Source organism: Mirounga leonina, unplaced genomic scaffold (assembly GCF_011800145.1).
Source record: "Mirounga leonina isolate KUSES-001 unplaced genomic scaffold, KU_Mleo_1.0 Mir_200, whole genome shotgun sequence".
Lineage (NCBI taxonomy): Eukaryota > Metazoa > Chordata > Mammalia > Carnivora > Phocidae > Mirounga > Mirounga leonina.
The window spans coordinates 22393081-22410029 of record NW_023270503.1 but is presented as its reverse complement, the minus strand read 5'-3'; the positions used below and the strand labels follow the sequence as shown (position 1 = coordinate 22410029).

The 16949-nt window shown below is 43.6% G+C and overlaps 1 protein-coding gene across 2 annotated transcripts in view; it reads left to right on the top strand.

The window, feature by feature from the left end:
• KAT7 (lysine acetyltransferase 7) overlaps positions 1-16128 on the top strand; it is a 30473-nt gene extending 14345 nt beyond the window's left edge. For both annotated transcript variants that reach the window (XM_035026890.1, XM_035026889.1), the window contains 9 exons: positions 1096-1194; positions 4505-4615; positions 6755-6946; positions 9413-9502; positions 9722-9862; positions 10937-11030; positions 13190-13336; positions 14183-14289; positions 15074-16128. In XM_035026890.1, the coding sequence (XP_034882781.1) occupies positions 1096-1194; positions 4505-4615; positions 6755-6946; positions 9413-9502; positions 9722-9862; positions 10937-11030; positions 13190-13336; positions 14183-14289; positions 15074-15175 (1083 nt within the window). In that variant the 3' untranslated portion in view covers positions 15176-16128. The remainder of the gene's footprint in view (positions 1-1095; positions 1195-4504; positions 4616-6754; positions 6947-9412; positions 9503-9721; positions 9863-10936; positions 11031-13189; positions 13337-14182; positions 14290-15073) is intronic.
• The last annotated feature ends 821 nt before the right edge of the window (positions 16129-16949 follow it).

The following is a 16949-nucleotide window of genomic DNA, read 5'->3' as shown; positions in this document are numbered from 1 at the left end:
ATCTCCATTTTAACCCTTTGTTACTTTCAAACCCCCTCACTGTGCTGGCATGTTTCCAAGGTCACCAGTGACTTGTGCTTATTAGCATTTGACACTTGTGGATGGTGTCATTTTCCTTCTACTTCTCTCTTGCCTTGGATTCCAAGATGCTGCTTTGCCCTAATCTTTCTGATTCTCTGAATATTCCTGCTTATTGATGACGCTTAATTCCTGTTCCTCCATGAATGCCTTTGGTCTTTGCTCTTGCTGTTTTTCTGGCTAACTCTGTGCCAAGAGATTGTGTTTATCCTTCAAGGCCTTGAACACTTCTCAGCTGTTGTAGGAATTCTTCCCAGACCTCCTACCATTGAGGAATTTCTTCCTTAGGTATTCTGTTGTAGTGTTCTCAGAATGCTGGTTTAGCCCTTGTCACGTATATATACACACCTCATCATACGGATGTCTGTTTTTGTGGTTAGATTATAGGTGGGTAGCAGAGGAAGCCTGGTGAGGAGGAAAAAGTTTGGGTTTGGAGCCAAACAGATCTGGATTTGAATACTGTGATTCTGTGACGCTAGCTGTGTGGTCTTAGGCAGGTCCCTAAACTTTATTTCCTTGTTAATAACAAGGAGTGAATAATACCTGCCTGGTAGGGTAGTCGGCTAACAAAATGCCCATCCCCGGTGCTTGGCAGGTAATAAGCATGCCATAAATGGTAGCTGCTCTTGTTTTCATTGTCTGTCTGGGGTTCTCAGCTTACTCAGTTTAAAAGTTTTATTCATTCTTGTATCAGTGCTTGGAAAACAGTAAACATTCAAGAAATGCTTATTGAATTGAAATACCTTTATTTTATTCCTGTTGCTCTGGTGGAGACATCCCTCCTTAATCTATGTTCTGTTTGATCCCATATTAACTGACAGTAACATAGCGGTCTGGGAACCCAGTTTGGAATTTTAAACTCGCCATAGTACTCTCAAGATGGCTGTCACGCATCTGGCATGTTTTTCTTCCCTGCCCAGGTTGTGTTTTGTTTTGTGTTGTTACTTTCATTTTGAAACTGAATGACATCATGCATTTTCTAGCTAGCTTCTCAGTGTCCCTCTTCTTGCCTTTTAGGCACCAACAGAGAGGCAGCTGCGGTATAAGGAAAAGGTGGCTGAACTCAGGAAGAAAAGGAATTCTGGGCTGAGCAAAGAGCAGAAAGAGAAATATATGGTGAGAAAAAGTTAAATAATTAACACGAATTCTTGTGATTGCGTTTGATTGCTTTTGGTTTCTAAGCCCTGCTTTTCACATTTGCCATTTGGTATTCTCAAGTAGAAGGGCCCTTCTCTGGCCCTTAAGAGTTTGCCATAATCCCCCTCAAACTGGGTTGTTAAGAGTGGAAACCAGGAGGCTTCGAAAAACAAAATACAATTAGGATTTAGATGAAAAAAAATTCACTCCTGTGGTTGTTTGTAAACCTCACTTTAGTTGTAAAGGGTTAAATTTAGTCACTCGAACAGGATGTTGGAGATGCCTGTATAAAGGAAAGTATTCAAACTAAGTGGTGATCTGTGTATTTTAATGGGAAAACAAAATTCCTGAATGATAAAAAGTATTAATTGGGTGATATATTCTATAAGAAGATTTTTTGGGTAGTATTTTAACTTTTTTTCTACTTTTAAAAATAACGCACATTTGTTTTTGTTTTTGTTTTGTTTTTCAAGATTTTATTTGAGAGAGAGCATGAGCTAGGGGAGTGGGAGAGGGAGAAGCAGACCACCCCCCCCTCATCCCCACCGCTGAGCAGGGAGCCCAATGATGCTGGGCTCTCTCCCAGGACCTGAGCCAAAGTCAGATGCTTAACTGACTAAGCCACCCAGGTGCCCCAAAAGTAATGCACATTTGTGGTAGGAAATACAGAACACATAAGAAAAGTATACAGAAATAAACATCAATCCTACTACCTAAAAAGTAGCCATGTTAGCATTTGGGGATATTTCTTCTTAGCCTTTTACATAATGCCTTATTTATGTAACTTGGATTTTACTGTAAGTACAGCTTTGGATTCTGTGTTTTCACTTAAATAACATGAACTATAATTTCCTCATTTCATAAAAAATTCTTCAAAAAATTTTTTGCATAAAATTTAACTTAAGATTTATTGTAAACATGATTTATAAGTATATGTGACTGATATTTATAAATGTGTTAAATGCTTCCTATTGAAAATACCGAAAATATTAGAGAAGAAAAATTCCAATAAAAATCACCCTCTGAGATAGGAACCCCCTCCTCCCAGTGCGTGTTTTGCTATGCGATCTCTCGGTCTTTTTCTTTCTTTGTTTTTTTTTTTTTAGTATTTATTTATTTGATAGCGGGAGGCACAGCGAGAGAGGAAGCAGGGGAAGTGGGAGAGGGAGAAGCAGGCTTCCTGCTGAGCAGGGAGCCTGATGCGGGGCTCGATCCCAGCACCCTGGGATCATGACCCGGGCTGAAGGCAGACGCTTAATGACTGAGTCACCCAGGCGCCCTCTCGGTCTTTGTCTGATGTGTATTTTTATTTTTTCATAGAGTTGGAATATTGGCTTATTTAGGCATTAGGTTATTTAATGTATGGCTTGTGGATACTTAGCACAGCTTCATTAAGGCAAAAATATGCCAAACCATGTATTTACTTTTTTGGTCATCCTCACTGCCTTGAAAATGATAATCTTTTTTTTAAATTTTTTTTTATTTTAAAGATTTTATTTATTTATTTGACAGAGAGAGAGATAGAGCAGGAACACAAGCGGGGGAGTGGGAGAGGGAGAAACAGGCTTCCCATGGAGCAGGGAGCCCGATGTGGGGCTCGATCCCAGGACCTTGGGATCATGACCTGGGATCCTGACCTGAGCCGAAGGCAGATGCTTAACGACTGAGCCACCCAGGTGCCCCTGAAAATGATAATCTTATGAATGAGATGGATATGGGCCAGCAGGAAACGGGTAGTGGGCGAATTTGTAGCTGAATTCCTACACCAGACTGTGGGGTTACTAGAGGGGAGGGTTCTGGTAGTGGGCTGTCAGGTGCAAAGTTGTATGCTTCCCTCTGCCTTGTTCAGTGTTTTTATCTACAAACTGGGTAGACGTGGAATGAGTAACATGATAATAGCATTTATTGAGTGCTTATGTGCTTAGGCACTAGGCATGGTTATGTTGTTCCCACCATCTTTATGACAACTCTTTGTGATGGATGGTCTATTACCTGTTTCATAGATAAGAAAACAGAGGTTTTGAGAAGTAATTTGCCCAGAAATCATATGGGGGTAGAAAGAATGTCTGAAGTAAAAGCTGCTGAAATTTAGTTTATAAACATCTGCTTTCCAAAATTTGAGCTAGGTTATTTGGATCCAACTTTGCTGTTAAAAATGCTGGATAGGATATTTTTTTTAAGCTTAAAAAAATGTTTATGAAACTAGAAGAAATAACTTAATATTTAGAATCTGAATCTTAGATGACAGAGTCCAAATGCAAAAGATACCGGTCAGATGGGCCCAGAGGAACCTGAAGAAATTGTAATAGGGGTCAAGGTATTGGTGAATAGTTTTTTCATATGCTAATATATATGTGAATTCTATAATGTTCTCCCTGGGATGAGCCATCCACTCCACTTAACAACCATTATCTTCTATTCTATGGGTGGGAGGTGGAGTCTAGGGCAGAGTGGGAAGGGCTAGAATCAGAGGTTTAAAAAGGGAAGTGCTTCCCTTGTGGCCTTTCTTTCCGGTGCCAGGGTACTTGTCATGACTGCCATGGTGAGATTTAATACTTATTGAGAACTGGCTTATTTTTATGCTGCTGATTTTCTATGAGTATTGTCTCTTTCTTCTTGCTTAATATTTAGTACAGTGGTTTTTAAAGGGGCCAGCCTGTGTTTCCCATGCACTGGGGCTGGAGATCTCAGGCGAGACTTTCAGGCCTTGGGTGGACAGTGTCTTGGGCCCAGCGACTGCAGGGATAGAATTTAGCAAGGACCACTTAGTGCAGATACCCCTTCTTCATTGCAGCTTTTCCTTTCAGTCTAAAATCTCAGACTCTAAGTCTCAGAGATTTTGTGCTATTTGTTTTGCTTTGCTTTGAAATATGGGAGTATCCACCAAGGTTCCTTCCAGGTCTCAAGATTCTAGGAATTTGTAGTGCCTTTGGGTTTGTTATATTTTATTTATTTGTATTGTCATGCACATTTTCAGATGAAGAAATGGAGGCATAGAATTCTGACCCTCGAGGTGCTCATTTAGAGAGAGAAGAATGAAACTCCCTTTTGAAGGTGTAGGAGCATTTTCTTTACAGATTCACTAGGGTGGATAATGGTTGTTTTTGGCATTAACCTGGTAATAGTGTGTCTTATGCTCAGTCCCCAGTGCCTAGTATAATGCCTGGCATACAGTAGGCACTAAATAAATAGCTTCTAGTTGTGCTTGGCCCTCTGGTTGGCATTGACTGAAATGAAATAGATGAAGTTCTTAGAAGCAGAAAGAATCACGCTCTGGTTATTTTCCTAGGAACATAGACAGACCTATGGGAACACTCGGGAACCTCTCTTGGAAAACCTGACTAGCGAGTATGACTTGGATCTTTTCCGAAGAGCACAAGCCCGGGCTTCAGAGGATTTGGTGAGTATTAAAACCTTCAAGCTTGTGGACCACTTGTGAAGGGCTTGTACAATTGCCAAGAAAAGTGATCAGCAATCAGTTGATGGGAAATAAATGTCCTTTGGTCCTTTGCTGCATGAATCTCTTTCCCCTCCCCCAGCTATCCTTTTCAGGATGATCCTACTTCCCATTCATATTTAAAATTAATTTCCCCTCCTCCCTTCCTTTGCCTTGACCGTTTTTCCCTCTCCACCTCACCTCCCAGAAGGACCTGTTTGGTGGGAGTGTTGAAGCCGGTTTAGACAGTAGGTGCCCCTTGGTCTCAATTGGGCAATTTGCAATTCTGAGAGCCTCTAGATTGGTGGCTAAGCCTCTCTTGTTCTCAAAACACCACCACCCCCCCCCCCCCCCCCCCCGCCCAGGAACTAGCCTTTGCAGGGTTTCCTCAGCCCTCCAGTCTAGCTCTAAAAGAATTAAGAGAACAGTGAAGAAGAATAATGGAAAAGGCTGTGGTTGGTTGTTTTATAAAGGAAATTAATGTTTGACCAGCCACGTTTTATCTATGAAGCTGGTTTTCTGTTCTGGTTTTTATTTACGGTTAGTCTGACTTAGTTTTCGTACCCTAGGCAGAATTTTCAACAAGGTTGCTTTAAAAAAATTGTGGTACCTCTGATTTAACAGATTAAATGTGTTGAGGGAAATTTAGCTTGTAGAGTGATTATCCTCTTTACCCTTTTTTTTTTTTTTTAATTATATTAAACACTTCATTCACAAATCTTCGACTTGTTGGAAACTTGGAGGAGGCAGGGTTTGGTAGCTGCTTTCTCCTGCTCTGGAGCAGAGCATTTCCTATCACAGCTCTCCACCTGGTTAGGCTTAAAAATTCTTCCTGTAGGGCGCCTGGGTGGCTCAGTTGTGTTAAGCTACTGCCTTCGGCTCGGGTCATGATCCTGGGGTTCCGGGATTGAGTCCTGCGTCGGGCTCCCTGCTTGGTGGGGAGTCTGCTTCTCCCTCTGACCCCACCGCCTCTTGTGCTCTCTCTCTCTCTCTCTCAAATAAATAAATAAAACCTTAAAAAAAAAAAATTTCTTCCTGTAGTCAGCTCCTAGCCACTGAGTAGAGATTGATACCCAAGAATACTTTCTACTTTATCTGGAGTTTAGATTACAGTATTAAAGCATTGTCCATGTTCCAAAAATATTTTTTCAGGGACCTGCGTTGAGAGGATGGCCCCATATACTTGTGGATTTATGTCACACAGATCCATACAGTTTTAGAAGTAGTAAAGCACATTCTAGATAATCTTTTCTGTTTGGTTTTAGAATGTTTTGTAAGGGTGGGGCATTTGTATTTGTGATAGATTGCCTTTATAAAACAGTTTGGTGGGGCGCCTGGTGGCTCAGTCGTTAAGCGTCTGCCTCCGGCTCAGGTCATGATCCTAGGGTCCTGGGATCCAGCCTCGCATCGGGCTCCCTGCTCCGTGGGGAGCCTGCTTCTCCCTCTCCCACTCCCCCTGCTTGTGTTCACTCTCTCGCTGTGTCTCTCTCTGTCAAATGAATAAGTAAAATCTTTAAAAAAAAAAAAAAAAAAGTTTGGTGTAGGCTGATTAAAAACAAAATTTTACCAAGGACTTGTTCTGAGGTTCTAGAGACGAGGCCCACACAGCATGGTAGGGAGCAGAGAAAAGCCACAGTCTGTTGAGACCTGTGTTTCCAGGCAGTGTAGATCGTGAGTTTTCTAGAAGCCATCTTGACTATCTGTGTCCAGGTAGGTACCCCTCTTTAGGGCAAGTTTCTCATGAGTTAGAAGGCAATTCTATTTTTTTTTTTTTTTAAAGATTTTATTTATTTATTTGACAGAGAGAGACACAGCGAGAGAGGGAACACAAGCAGGGGGAGTGGGAGAGGGAGAAGCAGGCTCCCCGCAGAGCAGGGAGCCCGATGTGGGACTCGATCCCAGGACCCTGGGATCATGACCTGAGCCGAAGGCAGTCGCTCAACCGACTGAGCCACCCAGGCGCCCGAAGGCAATTCTATTCCGAAGGCAATTCTATTTTTTCTCCTAGCCTAGCATGGTGGCATACAAACAAGCATACTAGAGGCTTTTTAAGAACAAAGATGATTGATTGTAATCCTCTTTCTGATTTCTTCTCTGCAATAGGAGAAGTTAAGGCTGCAAGGCCAAATCACAGAGGGGAGCAACATGATTAAAACAATTGCTTTTGGTCGTTATGAGCTTGATACTTGGTACCATTCTCCCTATCCCGAAGAATATGCACGCCTGGGACGTCTCTACATGTGCGAATTCTGTTTAAAGTACATGAAGAGCCAAACGATACTCCGCCGACACATGGTAAGCTGTCTGGGGTTCTCTGATCATGATGGTGATGAGCCAGAGGAGCTCTAGATGTTGACCTCTACCTGGATGACCTCCATCTCTAAGCCTTCCTCTCTCAGTGGTCCATAGTAATGGCACAAAGGCATTGGAAATGGAAAGCCACATTTCAGGGTGGGGAGGATTCAGCCTGTGGCCTGGCTGGTGCCATGTGGCACCCAAAGCAGCTGATGTCCCATAACCACATCCTGTCACACACATTGACTTGTCTTTTTTCTTGCTGCCTGCTCTTTGCCATTTCTCCTTGGGATAACAGTTACCTCTGCCCACAGTTTTTATGTGTCCCAAACTAGATAAAAGCAAGTAGACTTCATTAGATTGACTTCATTAGACAGGGCAAGGACAATGTGACGCACTTTGTATCCTTAGCAACCAGCGAGGGCAGGAAGTGCCCAGTAAATGTGTGTTGAATGAATGCGTATTTAAAGGAGACAACTTATGAAATTAACAAAATGGGTGCTTTGGTGCCTTCTCCCAAGTTTAGTGCTTTCTGGTTCCTGAACATTGTCCTTCCTATTCAAATAGGAAGAAAGATGTGACACTCATTTTATTGTTCATAAATATGCTCACTAGGTATTTTGTAGCTTTAAGTCATTTTTCATTTCCTAGCTGAAGAATGAAAAACTTGTCTTAAATAAGGGAATTTCTAGGAGCAGGGATGGGGAAGAGAGGAAGGAGCTTTTTGGGCAGGACACCTTCCTTTTCCTATTTCTGTCATCCCAGCGTAATTTGGCTCTAAGACCTTTTAGGGTGTCCCTCCTTCCATCCCCTTCCACCTTTATTTACCAGGTTTTCTGTATGCTGAACATCTACGGCCCAGGCTTTCCCAGAGTTCCTATCCTTCTACTCTTGTCCCCAGTTGGGTTGGGGAATAACTGCATTTTGTGTTCTCATCTCTGGAACCCATACTCTTGTAGTGTTGAGGCCCAGAACCGCCCCTGTGAATTCAGCCCTCCAGACTCCTGCACACTCGGCTTGACTCGGGGGGGGAGAGCGACTGAGGGATGAAGGATCGGTGGGGCCGCTAGGCCACAGGGGTGAGGGTAGCAGAGGACTGGTCTCTGTGGTTGTGGACCATGGAAATAAACTAAAATCCGGTTTTCCTGTGTGAAAGTAAGGCTGGTATTTTTACTGATGTGAACTGCTTACTGTTTAGGTTTTACTTCTTCCTTTTTGTTTCTGGTTATTTAGTGGCATTAACCAATAAAATAGCCCGAAAGGGCAAGACACAATAGTAGGCGGGGAAAATAAACGGTTTGAATAAATCTGAGGGTCAAGTAAACGTTTTGAATATTTGAGGATCTGCATTACGGGAGGTACAAAAACTGATTTTCAGGAAATGAAAACCTGTGTTTTCGTCTACACTTCTGATTCCCATTGCTTCATGAGTAGTCGCTGAAATGGGCCACCTTTGGCCATTCGGCCAACAGTTGGGCTTGTTTCTAAACAATTGTTGTATTAGTTGGGTTATTGTGGGAAAGAGCCAGCATGAATAAACGGGTGGATATAGGAATAAGCCTAGGGGTGGAGCTTTCTTGAAGCAATTCCAGTTAGTATTTGGATTTACATGTGACAATTGGGGTGTGATTCTTGAGTTGACCAAAAGTCACAGTAAAACTTAGTAGAAAATGTTCCATATACATCTGCTTCCTAAATGATACTATTTAATGTATTTACATAAAACCTTGTAAGAATTCACGTATTTCCAGCAATGGCTGACTGGCTGCATTAAATCCTTTAGCAACTGAGGGTGAGGAAAGGGGTTCTTTGTGCCTCCTTGTGGCCAGATGCCCACCTACCCCTGCAGTTTCTTGCTTCTGAACCAGGCTGCCTTGCCTTTTTTTTTAAGCCACAGAAGGACTTGCTCATCTTCCTTATATAACAAAGGGAACGCTTTGGTAGGGGTTAGTCTTTATTGTCACGGGCCTGTTTTCTAATCTGGAGAAAAGACTAATGGTTATGTGGTAACAAAGTTTACGGGTGAAGGTGAACATCAAGTATTCCTACCTTTCCTTAGCAACTCTAAGCTGCTGGAAATAAGCTGCTTAAGAATTTCCTGTTGGCACAGGGTGTTTTAGAATCGAGGGTATTTTTTATTTATCTGGCTTTTACGTAGTAGATGATTTTAATCTCCTGGGTTGAAACAGGGCCAGAGTATGATCTAGAAAACTTGTCCTAAACTGCTATAAAAATACCATAAACACATTACTATTTGTTTTAGACTATGATTTTAGAAGCCGTTAATTGTTTTACTAAAAAAAACCCCAAAAAACAAAAAAACAACTCTTGCCGTACATTCTCAAGTGTGTCCAGCTGTCTGTCACCTCCACTACCTAAATTTGACCTGTGATTCATTTTTCCTTTTGAGCAGCAGTCTTATTGGGGAAGGTTTGTTTCCCTGATACAAATTCCATTCTCTTGCAGGCTAAATGTGTGTGGAAACACCCACCTGGCGATGAGATCTATCGTAAAGGCTCCATCTCCGTGTTTGAAGTGGATGGCAAGAAAAACAAGGTAAGAAGGAGGTGTGGTGGTGGAGGGTGTATATTCACAGGTCTTGGAAGCAATTTATTCTGTCTCCATCTCCCCTTTGTAAAGAAGATAGGACTCTGCTGTGGACCAAAGCACACTTGCTGCCTCATCAACAATGATGATATGATCTTTAATTTTAGGCCTTTATCTGATAAATTTAAGAATCACTGGCCCATGCATGAATTCTGTCTCTGCTTCCAGATCTACTGCCAAAATCTGTGCCTGTTGGCCAAGCTTTTTCTGGACCATAAGACGTTATATTATGATGTGGAACCCTTCCTGTTTTATGTTATGACAGAAGCGGACAACACCGGCTGTCACCTGATTGGATATTTTTCCAAGGTCAGCAGGATCTGGAGATTAAGAAGCTACCTGCCCCAGCAGGGTGATTGATGTTGGCATTTGGGGACCCGGATCACTGACAGGAAGAGGCTGTACCCTGGGCAATGACAGCCCTTCCCTTAAGGGTTGGGGAGGAGGGTCGCAAAAATCCATGTATCAAAGATTGTTTAATGAAAGTTTGCAATTCTTTATTAAAAGCTTCTGGTTTATTCACTTCTGGACTTGTGGGTTAGAGCTACCTATTAATTACCGTCCAAGGCCCTGCCTGCTAACCCTGAAGCCCACATTTTGTAGTCGAGCCAACGCTCCTAGCTTTGCCCTCTGTTATTAGCCTAAAACCAGGAATATATTCCTTTTGCCTGGTTTTCTAGCTGGGCTCATTCTGTGATAAGGCCACTGTGCCTTTGAAGGCTGAAGGCCAGGTTTTGCTTCTGACTTTTTATTAGGAACTTTATTGAAATCTAATTCACATGCCACACACTTGACTCATTTAAAGCGCATGACTCAGCGGTTTTGTACGGTCAGAGTGTAGTGCAGTAGTCACGCAGGCCCTCCGCTCCATTCTCCCTACCCCAGCAAGCACCCCCGGAGCAACACTGCCCATTTCCCCTCCACCACTGTCAGCCCCATCTCTGTAAGTGTGCCTGTCCTGAGCGTTTTGTGTAAAGGGAACCGTACAGTATGTGATTTGATTGTTGACTCCCTTCCAGACTGGGGGCTTACTGTCGGGGATCCCTCTTTTCCAGTAGGCAGCCCCTTTTGATAGATTACATTTACAGAGGGTTGCCCTGACCAACTCAGCAGTCAGACCTTGCCCTGCTCTGTGACTAGAAGGAACTCAGTTAGCCCTCTTAAAATGAGACTGGTCTCTGAGCTAGGGAGAGCCTGGCATGGCTGGCTTCGGCCATCGTAGGAAACGGCGTGCACGGACCAGCTGTGAGCATGACAGCCACTCCCTGGGACTGCTTAACCAGACCGTTTGCCAGCAGCCTTCTTTTGCGTTTGTGGGACTGCTGACACCTCGGGTTCCAAACCCTCCTGACGTGCTGTCATCTGTTTTGCTCTTGACTTTAGGAAAAGAATTCATTCCTCAACTACAACGTGTCGTGTATCCTCACCATGCCTCAGTACATGAGACAGGGCTATGGCAAGATGCTCATCGATTTCAGTAAGTGGGACTGCTCTGGCCTGGGCTCCGCGAGCTGCAGGGGCGACAGGAACGGTTGGGTCTCTGTAGTTCCCGGCGTGCAGCAGGTGAACGGCTATGTGGACAGAATCTGAATGTCCTTGGTCAGCCGGGTGTTACCTGGAATCTTCCGTGAATACAGGACTCAGTTGCTACCTGATAGTGGGGGAAATAGAGGATAGGAAAGAAAGCTCATGAGGATTATCCCCATTTGAGACTTAGGAACAGCACATACATGCAAAAGGCTTCAAATCTATTCCTGGATTAGGGATTGGCAGTTTTGTAAGGACTTTTCTAGTGGCAATCCCTATACCTGATAGAGGCTTTGGGCTTCTTTAGTAGTGTATTCTGTTTTGGGAATTTGCCTCCTCGAATTTATTTGTAATCCCCAAATCAATACTCTTGTCACTTTTGCAGTCAGTTGTGGACATGCACACAGCAGCAAGAAGGAAGTCACCACATTTTCTCCGCTCTGGTCAAACAAGCAGGTGCCTTGTTTCGGCTCTCAGTGTAACCACATGTTTTTTTGCAGTCTGTTAGTGCCGTGCTTTTCATATTTTTGTGCATTTTGTTGCTGATTTTATTATTTTTAAGGATTTTATTTGAGAAACACAGCATGAGCAGGGCGGGGGGGAGTGGGAGGAGAAAGAGGGAGAAGGAGAAGAAGTAGGCTCCCCACTGAGCAGGGAGCTCGACGCTAGCCTGGATCCCACTGAGCTGAAGGTAGACAACTGACTGAGCCACCCAGGCACCCTTGTTGCTGATTTTAAATGGCCCCTAGGTGTAGCGCCGAAATGCCATCTACAAAGGCTGTGGGGTGTGTCTTACAGAGAAAATACCCGTATTAGGCTTCATTTAGGCATAGGTGATTGTACTGTTGGCCGGGAGTTCGATGCTAATGAGTCAACAATGTATATTTAAAAAGGCATTATTAAACAGAAACACAGAACAAGGTGACCATAACGATGGGTTGATGAAAATATGACCAGAGGCTTACAGAAACCTAACCCTGTTTCCCCTAGGAGCAGTGGTTCAGTGTTTGCTAATTTAGTGCTTGCCGTGACTTTGTAGAATGTAACTCCTATAAGTGATGAGAATCAACTGTATTTTGTTCAGTGTTCACTGTCCTATGAGATTTTAGTCAGAATTACAATTCTTAGAGTTAGCCTTCTAGCCCATCACTTCCCAGCTGTGGGAAGTGATGAAATCAGGAAGAGGCATAATCCATGGAGGAGGGGGCCCTATATCTTAGAACAGGTGACACCTATTTTATAAACTTGATTTTATGTAGATTTCTAAACATACATAACAAGTGTAGAATAGTTGGATGATAAAAGACCTTGTAACGTATGATTAGCGTTTCACGGCCAATCTTGTTTTACCTCCATTCTCAACCTCAATTACTTTCACATCTCTAAAAGATAAGCTCTATTTCACATTAAAAAAAATCCAAACCTCCCCAAATTCCTTAATAACCCTAAGTTATAGTATTCAAATTTCCCTGATTTTGTGATTTTTGTTCCTTTTAAAGAAAACACACATGTAATTATTTTACTTAGTTCCAAATAGAATTGATACATTGGGATTGATCGATGTGGCTTGTAAATCACTTTTAATCTGAAAGTTCCCACTCCGATCTCTTTCCTGTATTTCTTTCCTATTTATTTGTTGAAAGCATGTTAGTTTTCCACTAGCGTTTTGCGGAATGTGGATTTTGTGGACTGCATCCCCATAATATTTAACGTTAGTCGTTGAGATGTTAGAACCAGAGGCTTCAGGAGATTCAGTACTGAGATAATCTATTCTTAAAATCGAAAAATCTCAAAAAATATAAAAAGTGACATAATGAAATGGCTTCCCATCTCTGTTCCCAGCACACACCTACAGATTACCATTGTTATTAAAGTTTCTATCTTGTGAAACCTTCCAGAGTTTTCTTAACGTCTGGTACAACTAAGTGCAAACACCCCATTCTTCCCCTTTGGCTTATCCCAAGGCAGCATGCTGTACAGCAGCCGCCCCGTATTGAATGTCCGACCCCTAGTTGGTACTGTGAAGCAGCCTGTCCTCAAGCCTTCCATGTTGACACAGTGGTGTTTGTGATTAGGATAAAATAGTGCCTGCATTTTGTTCCTCGGTAGGTTACTTACTTTCCAAAGTGGAAGAAAAAGTCGGTTCCCCGGAACGTCCCCTCTCCGACCTGGGGCTCATAAGCTATCGCAGTTACTGGAAAGAAGTGCTTCTCCGTTACCTGCATAATTTCCAAGGCAAAGAGATTTCTATCAAAGGTTGGTTTTTGGCTCTTTATGATAGTTGGTACCCAAGGTGTTAATGCCACTGAACATTCCAGCTTTTCTACTTGGCCCTGCTGTGCTTGGTAACCTGCAAAGAGAATATCCCTTCCGTGCTTCATCTGAATATGAGAACAGAAGGCCCACTGGATGGCGGGCCACTGCAGAGACCCTCCGGAAAGTGCCTAAGGATTCCATAGCGTTTGGCCCTTTGGGAATGGCTATATGATTTTGGTTTTACAAACCTGGGGTGGTTAACACTTTAATTCTTTTTTTTTTTTTTAAGATTTTATTTATTTATTTGACAGAGAGACAGTGAGAGAGGGAACACAAGCAGGGGGAGTGGGAGAGGGAGAAGCAGGCTTCCCACTGAGCAGAGAGCCCAATGCGGGGCTCGATCCCAGGACCCTGGGATCATGACCTGAGCGGAAGGCAGATGCTTAACGACTGAGCCACCCAGGCATCCCTAACACTTTAATTCTTAATGAAAGTCAAGAAGGAGGAAAAACGTGAATATTTTTTTTTCCAAGTCTTTTGGCAAACATAGGAGCTGATAAGACATGCCTGTATATTTATGTAAGGGTAGAAGAATTAGTCAAGTCGGTCTTTGACCTTGATTTCTATACAGGTCAGAGTGATTTCTTGCTGTAGTATTTCTCTTTTGTAGTTATTAGGACTGGTCAAATAAATGCTTGATAAGCTTTCTCTGAACAGGTTGGGTTAAGTATCAGATTTCAACCATCTGGGTTTCCTCTAAGCAAGGTGGGGGGCTTGGCTTGGTGGGGGTCGGTGAAGGTGGGGGTCTGCACTTTGGCCCGGTTCTCAGTAGCGCTTCTATTTCAGAAATTAGCCAGGAGACAGCTGTGAATCCTGTGGACATTGTCAGCACTCTGCAAGCCCTTCAGATGCTCAAGTACTGGAAAGGAAAACACCTAGTTTTAAAGAGACAGGTAAAGTTTTTGAAGTTTTTGTCAGCTGCTGGCTTAGTGCTAAATGTCTCTTGAGGCCTAGCAGAGCAAAATGGGGCCTTAATACCCGAAAAGCTGCCTTCTCTCCTTAAGGCAGTTTGCCTGCATGTACCTTTTTTTTTTTTTTTTAAAGCGTGCAGTGATGCCTGTTAGGCTTCTTATCTTGTCCTTATCTGAAGCTTTTAGTAAGCTCCTGTCTCAAATTTGGATGACACAAGCAAAGGAGCTCAGTTAAGCAGCTTTGTGTCACACAGCACTTCTGATGATTTTCTTAGATTGGAGCAGAATCCTCATAAACTCCAGGGCTTGTGCACTTGTTTTCTTTTTTAAAGATATTTAAAAATATCTTTGTGGAAGTACACTTTAGAAAAAAAAAAAAGATATATATATCTGAGCATGGTGCCTGATGCTGGGTTTGATCTCACAACCCTGAGATCACCACCTGAGCCGAAACCAAGAGTCGGATGCCCAACCTACCAAGCTTCCCGGGTGCCCCTCATGCAAGTGCTTTTAAATTCTTTAAACAAATGGCATCTCAACTCATGCCCACTTTTAATTTGTTTTAGTTGATTCACGTATAAGGGAAGGTGAATGTTGAAGAATGATTTTAGTTCTTCCTGAGGACAGTTGGAAATGGTTTCTCTAGGAAAACATTTTCTAAATCAAAAGATAGTCTTTTATGCCTTTGGTGTATTATTACCATTAGTATATTAATAAAGACATTTTCGTTGAATGTAGAGTCATTTTTCCTATTGTTCTCCCGCAGGACCTGATTGACGAGTGGATAGCCAAAGAGGCCAAAAGATCCAACTCCAATAAAACCATGGATCCAAGCTGTTTAAAATGGACCCCTCCCAAGGGCACTTAAAGTGACCTGTTAACTCTGAGCCAGCGAACCCCAGCAGTAGGAATCCGTACCCTAGGGATCTGTCTGTCATTTCTGTTGCTCTTGTGATTGGCAAGTACAGTATCCTTTGGGAAGGCCATCCCCCTCAGGACTGTCCTGGCTCCGACCCTCGTGTTCACTGCAGACGCTGGTTCTGAGGAACTGTTGTTTCGGCCTCAGTGAGGTTGCCCGGATGGGATCTCTGTTAGACTTGAGAGCAGATCCCTTGTAGCACTGACCCAAGGTGTTCTGTTTGGTACTGTACCTGTCCAGTCACTGGTTCTCCTCATGTCCTCTAGCCCCATGAGGTTGTGTTGTGTCTTCTAAACTTTGTACTAGTGCTTCTTGCTGCCCGGTCACCAGACTTCCAAACCATGGTTTGCCACCACCAGGACCTTTCCAGTTACTCCTTACATGTGTTTTTTTTTGGAAGAGCAGGGAAGAGGTAACATTTCTGACTGTGTGTACTGGGAGGGGTCCATTCCCTTTGGATTTTATTTCACTTTGAGTTTTTCCGCCATTTTTATTGAAAGACCGGTTTTTGATCAGTGTCAAGCTGAGGAGAGACCAGTATTTTTTAAGACTCTCCCAGGGACTCGTCTTGGTAACTGCACATAATTTATCTAAATGAAATGGAGAGAATTGACAGGTGGTGATTCTGTACTTTGATTTGAGTTCACCAGTGGGCAGTGTGTTGGTGGAAGGAAACGAGTCCTTTTTGCCTCACCAGAAAGTGCCCAGCCCTAAGTGTTTTCCTCTCTTGTGACCCCCTGCCCCTTTTTACGTTTGCGGGGGCCAAACAATGTCCGGTGCTCCCTTTCATGCTGCATGCTAACCAGTTCGTAAGACTGCAGAGCCCTTTTCCCCGGTACCTGTCGCTCTGATCTGGCCCACCTGTACTTCTCTGCCTCAGTTGCATTGATTTTTGCCTGAACCACCACAGAGAAGTAGGAAATGATTGCACATCTCCTCCCACCCCACGCCCCAACAAGGCAGGGGGCCCCCCCCCCCCCCCCCCCCCCCAGCGTTTGCTTCTACAGTGCCTCACCCTCCCTTCCGGGACTGAAGTGCTCCTGCCCTTCCAAGAACTCCCATTTCCTTTTTGGGATTTGACACCCCCCCCTCCCCCCGCCCCATTCTCTGCTCTCCTATTTTTGGTTTCAAGCAAAGGAAGAGCCGCTCCCTCTAATTTCTCTCCGGCCCATTATAACCCACTATCTTGGGGCAGCTTTGGATGTAGGACATGTGCTCCCCTTCCCGACTTGGTCTCCAACACTGCTGTCTTCGCGTGGAGCCCTTCCCACGGTCCCAACTCTGGTCATTTGTGCCTTTCTCTTGTCCTCTCTGTACACTACTTATACTCACTGTGGGTTGGGGGAGCCCCTTTTCAGCATGTCAGTGGCAGCCCCCCACCAGTTTCAGTGTCACTGTTAACGTTTATCCAAAAGCAACTTCACTGGGGGTTTTCTTAAGGGGTAAAGGTCTTTTACCGAAGCTAACCCTTCCCCACATGTGGTAGAATGTGCTGTTCTATATCTACTCCTCAATAAAGCATGTTCTCTGCTCAAGCCTGTTTCACTCAGGGGCTCTTCTTTAAGTCTGCGAAGGGCGCAGCCCACCTGCCATTAATAGTGAGCACACTGGGGGGTTATTTTCCCCGGCAGTGAGGTGACTGTTGAGGGATGTGGTTTGTGGCTGTGGGATTTTTTTTTTTCCTCTGATGCAGGCTATCTATAGAGGGAGTGATTACTCTGAA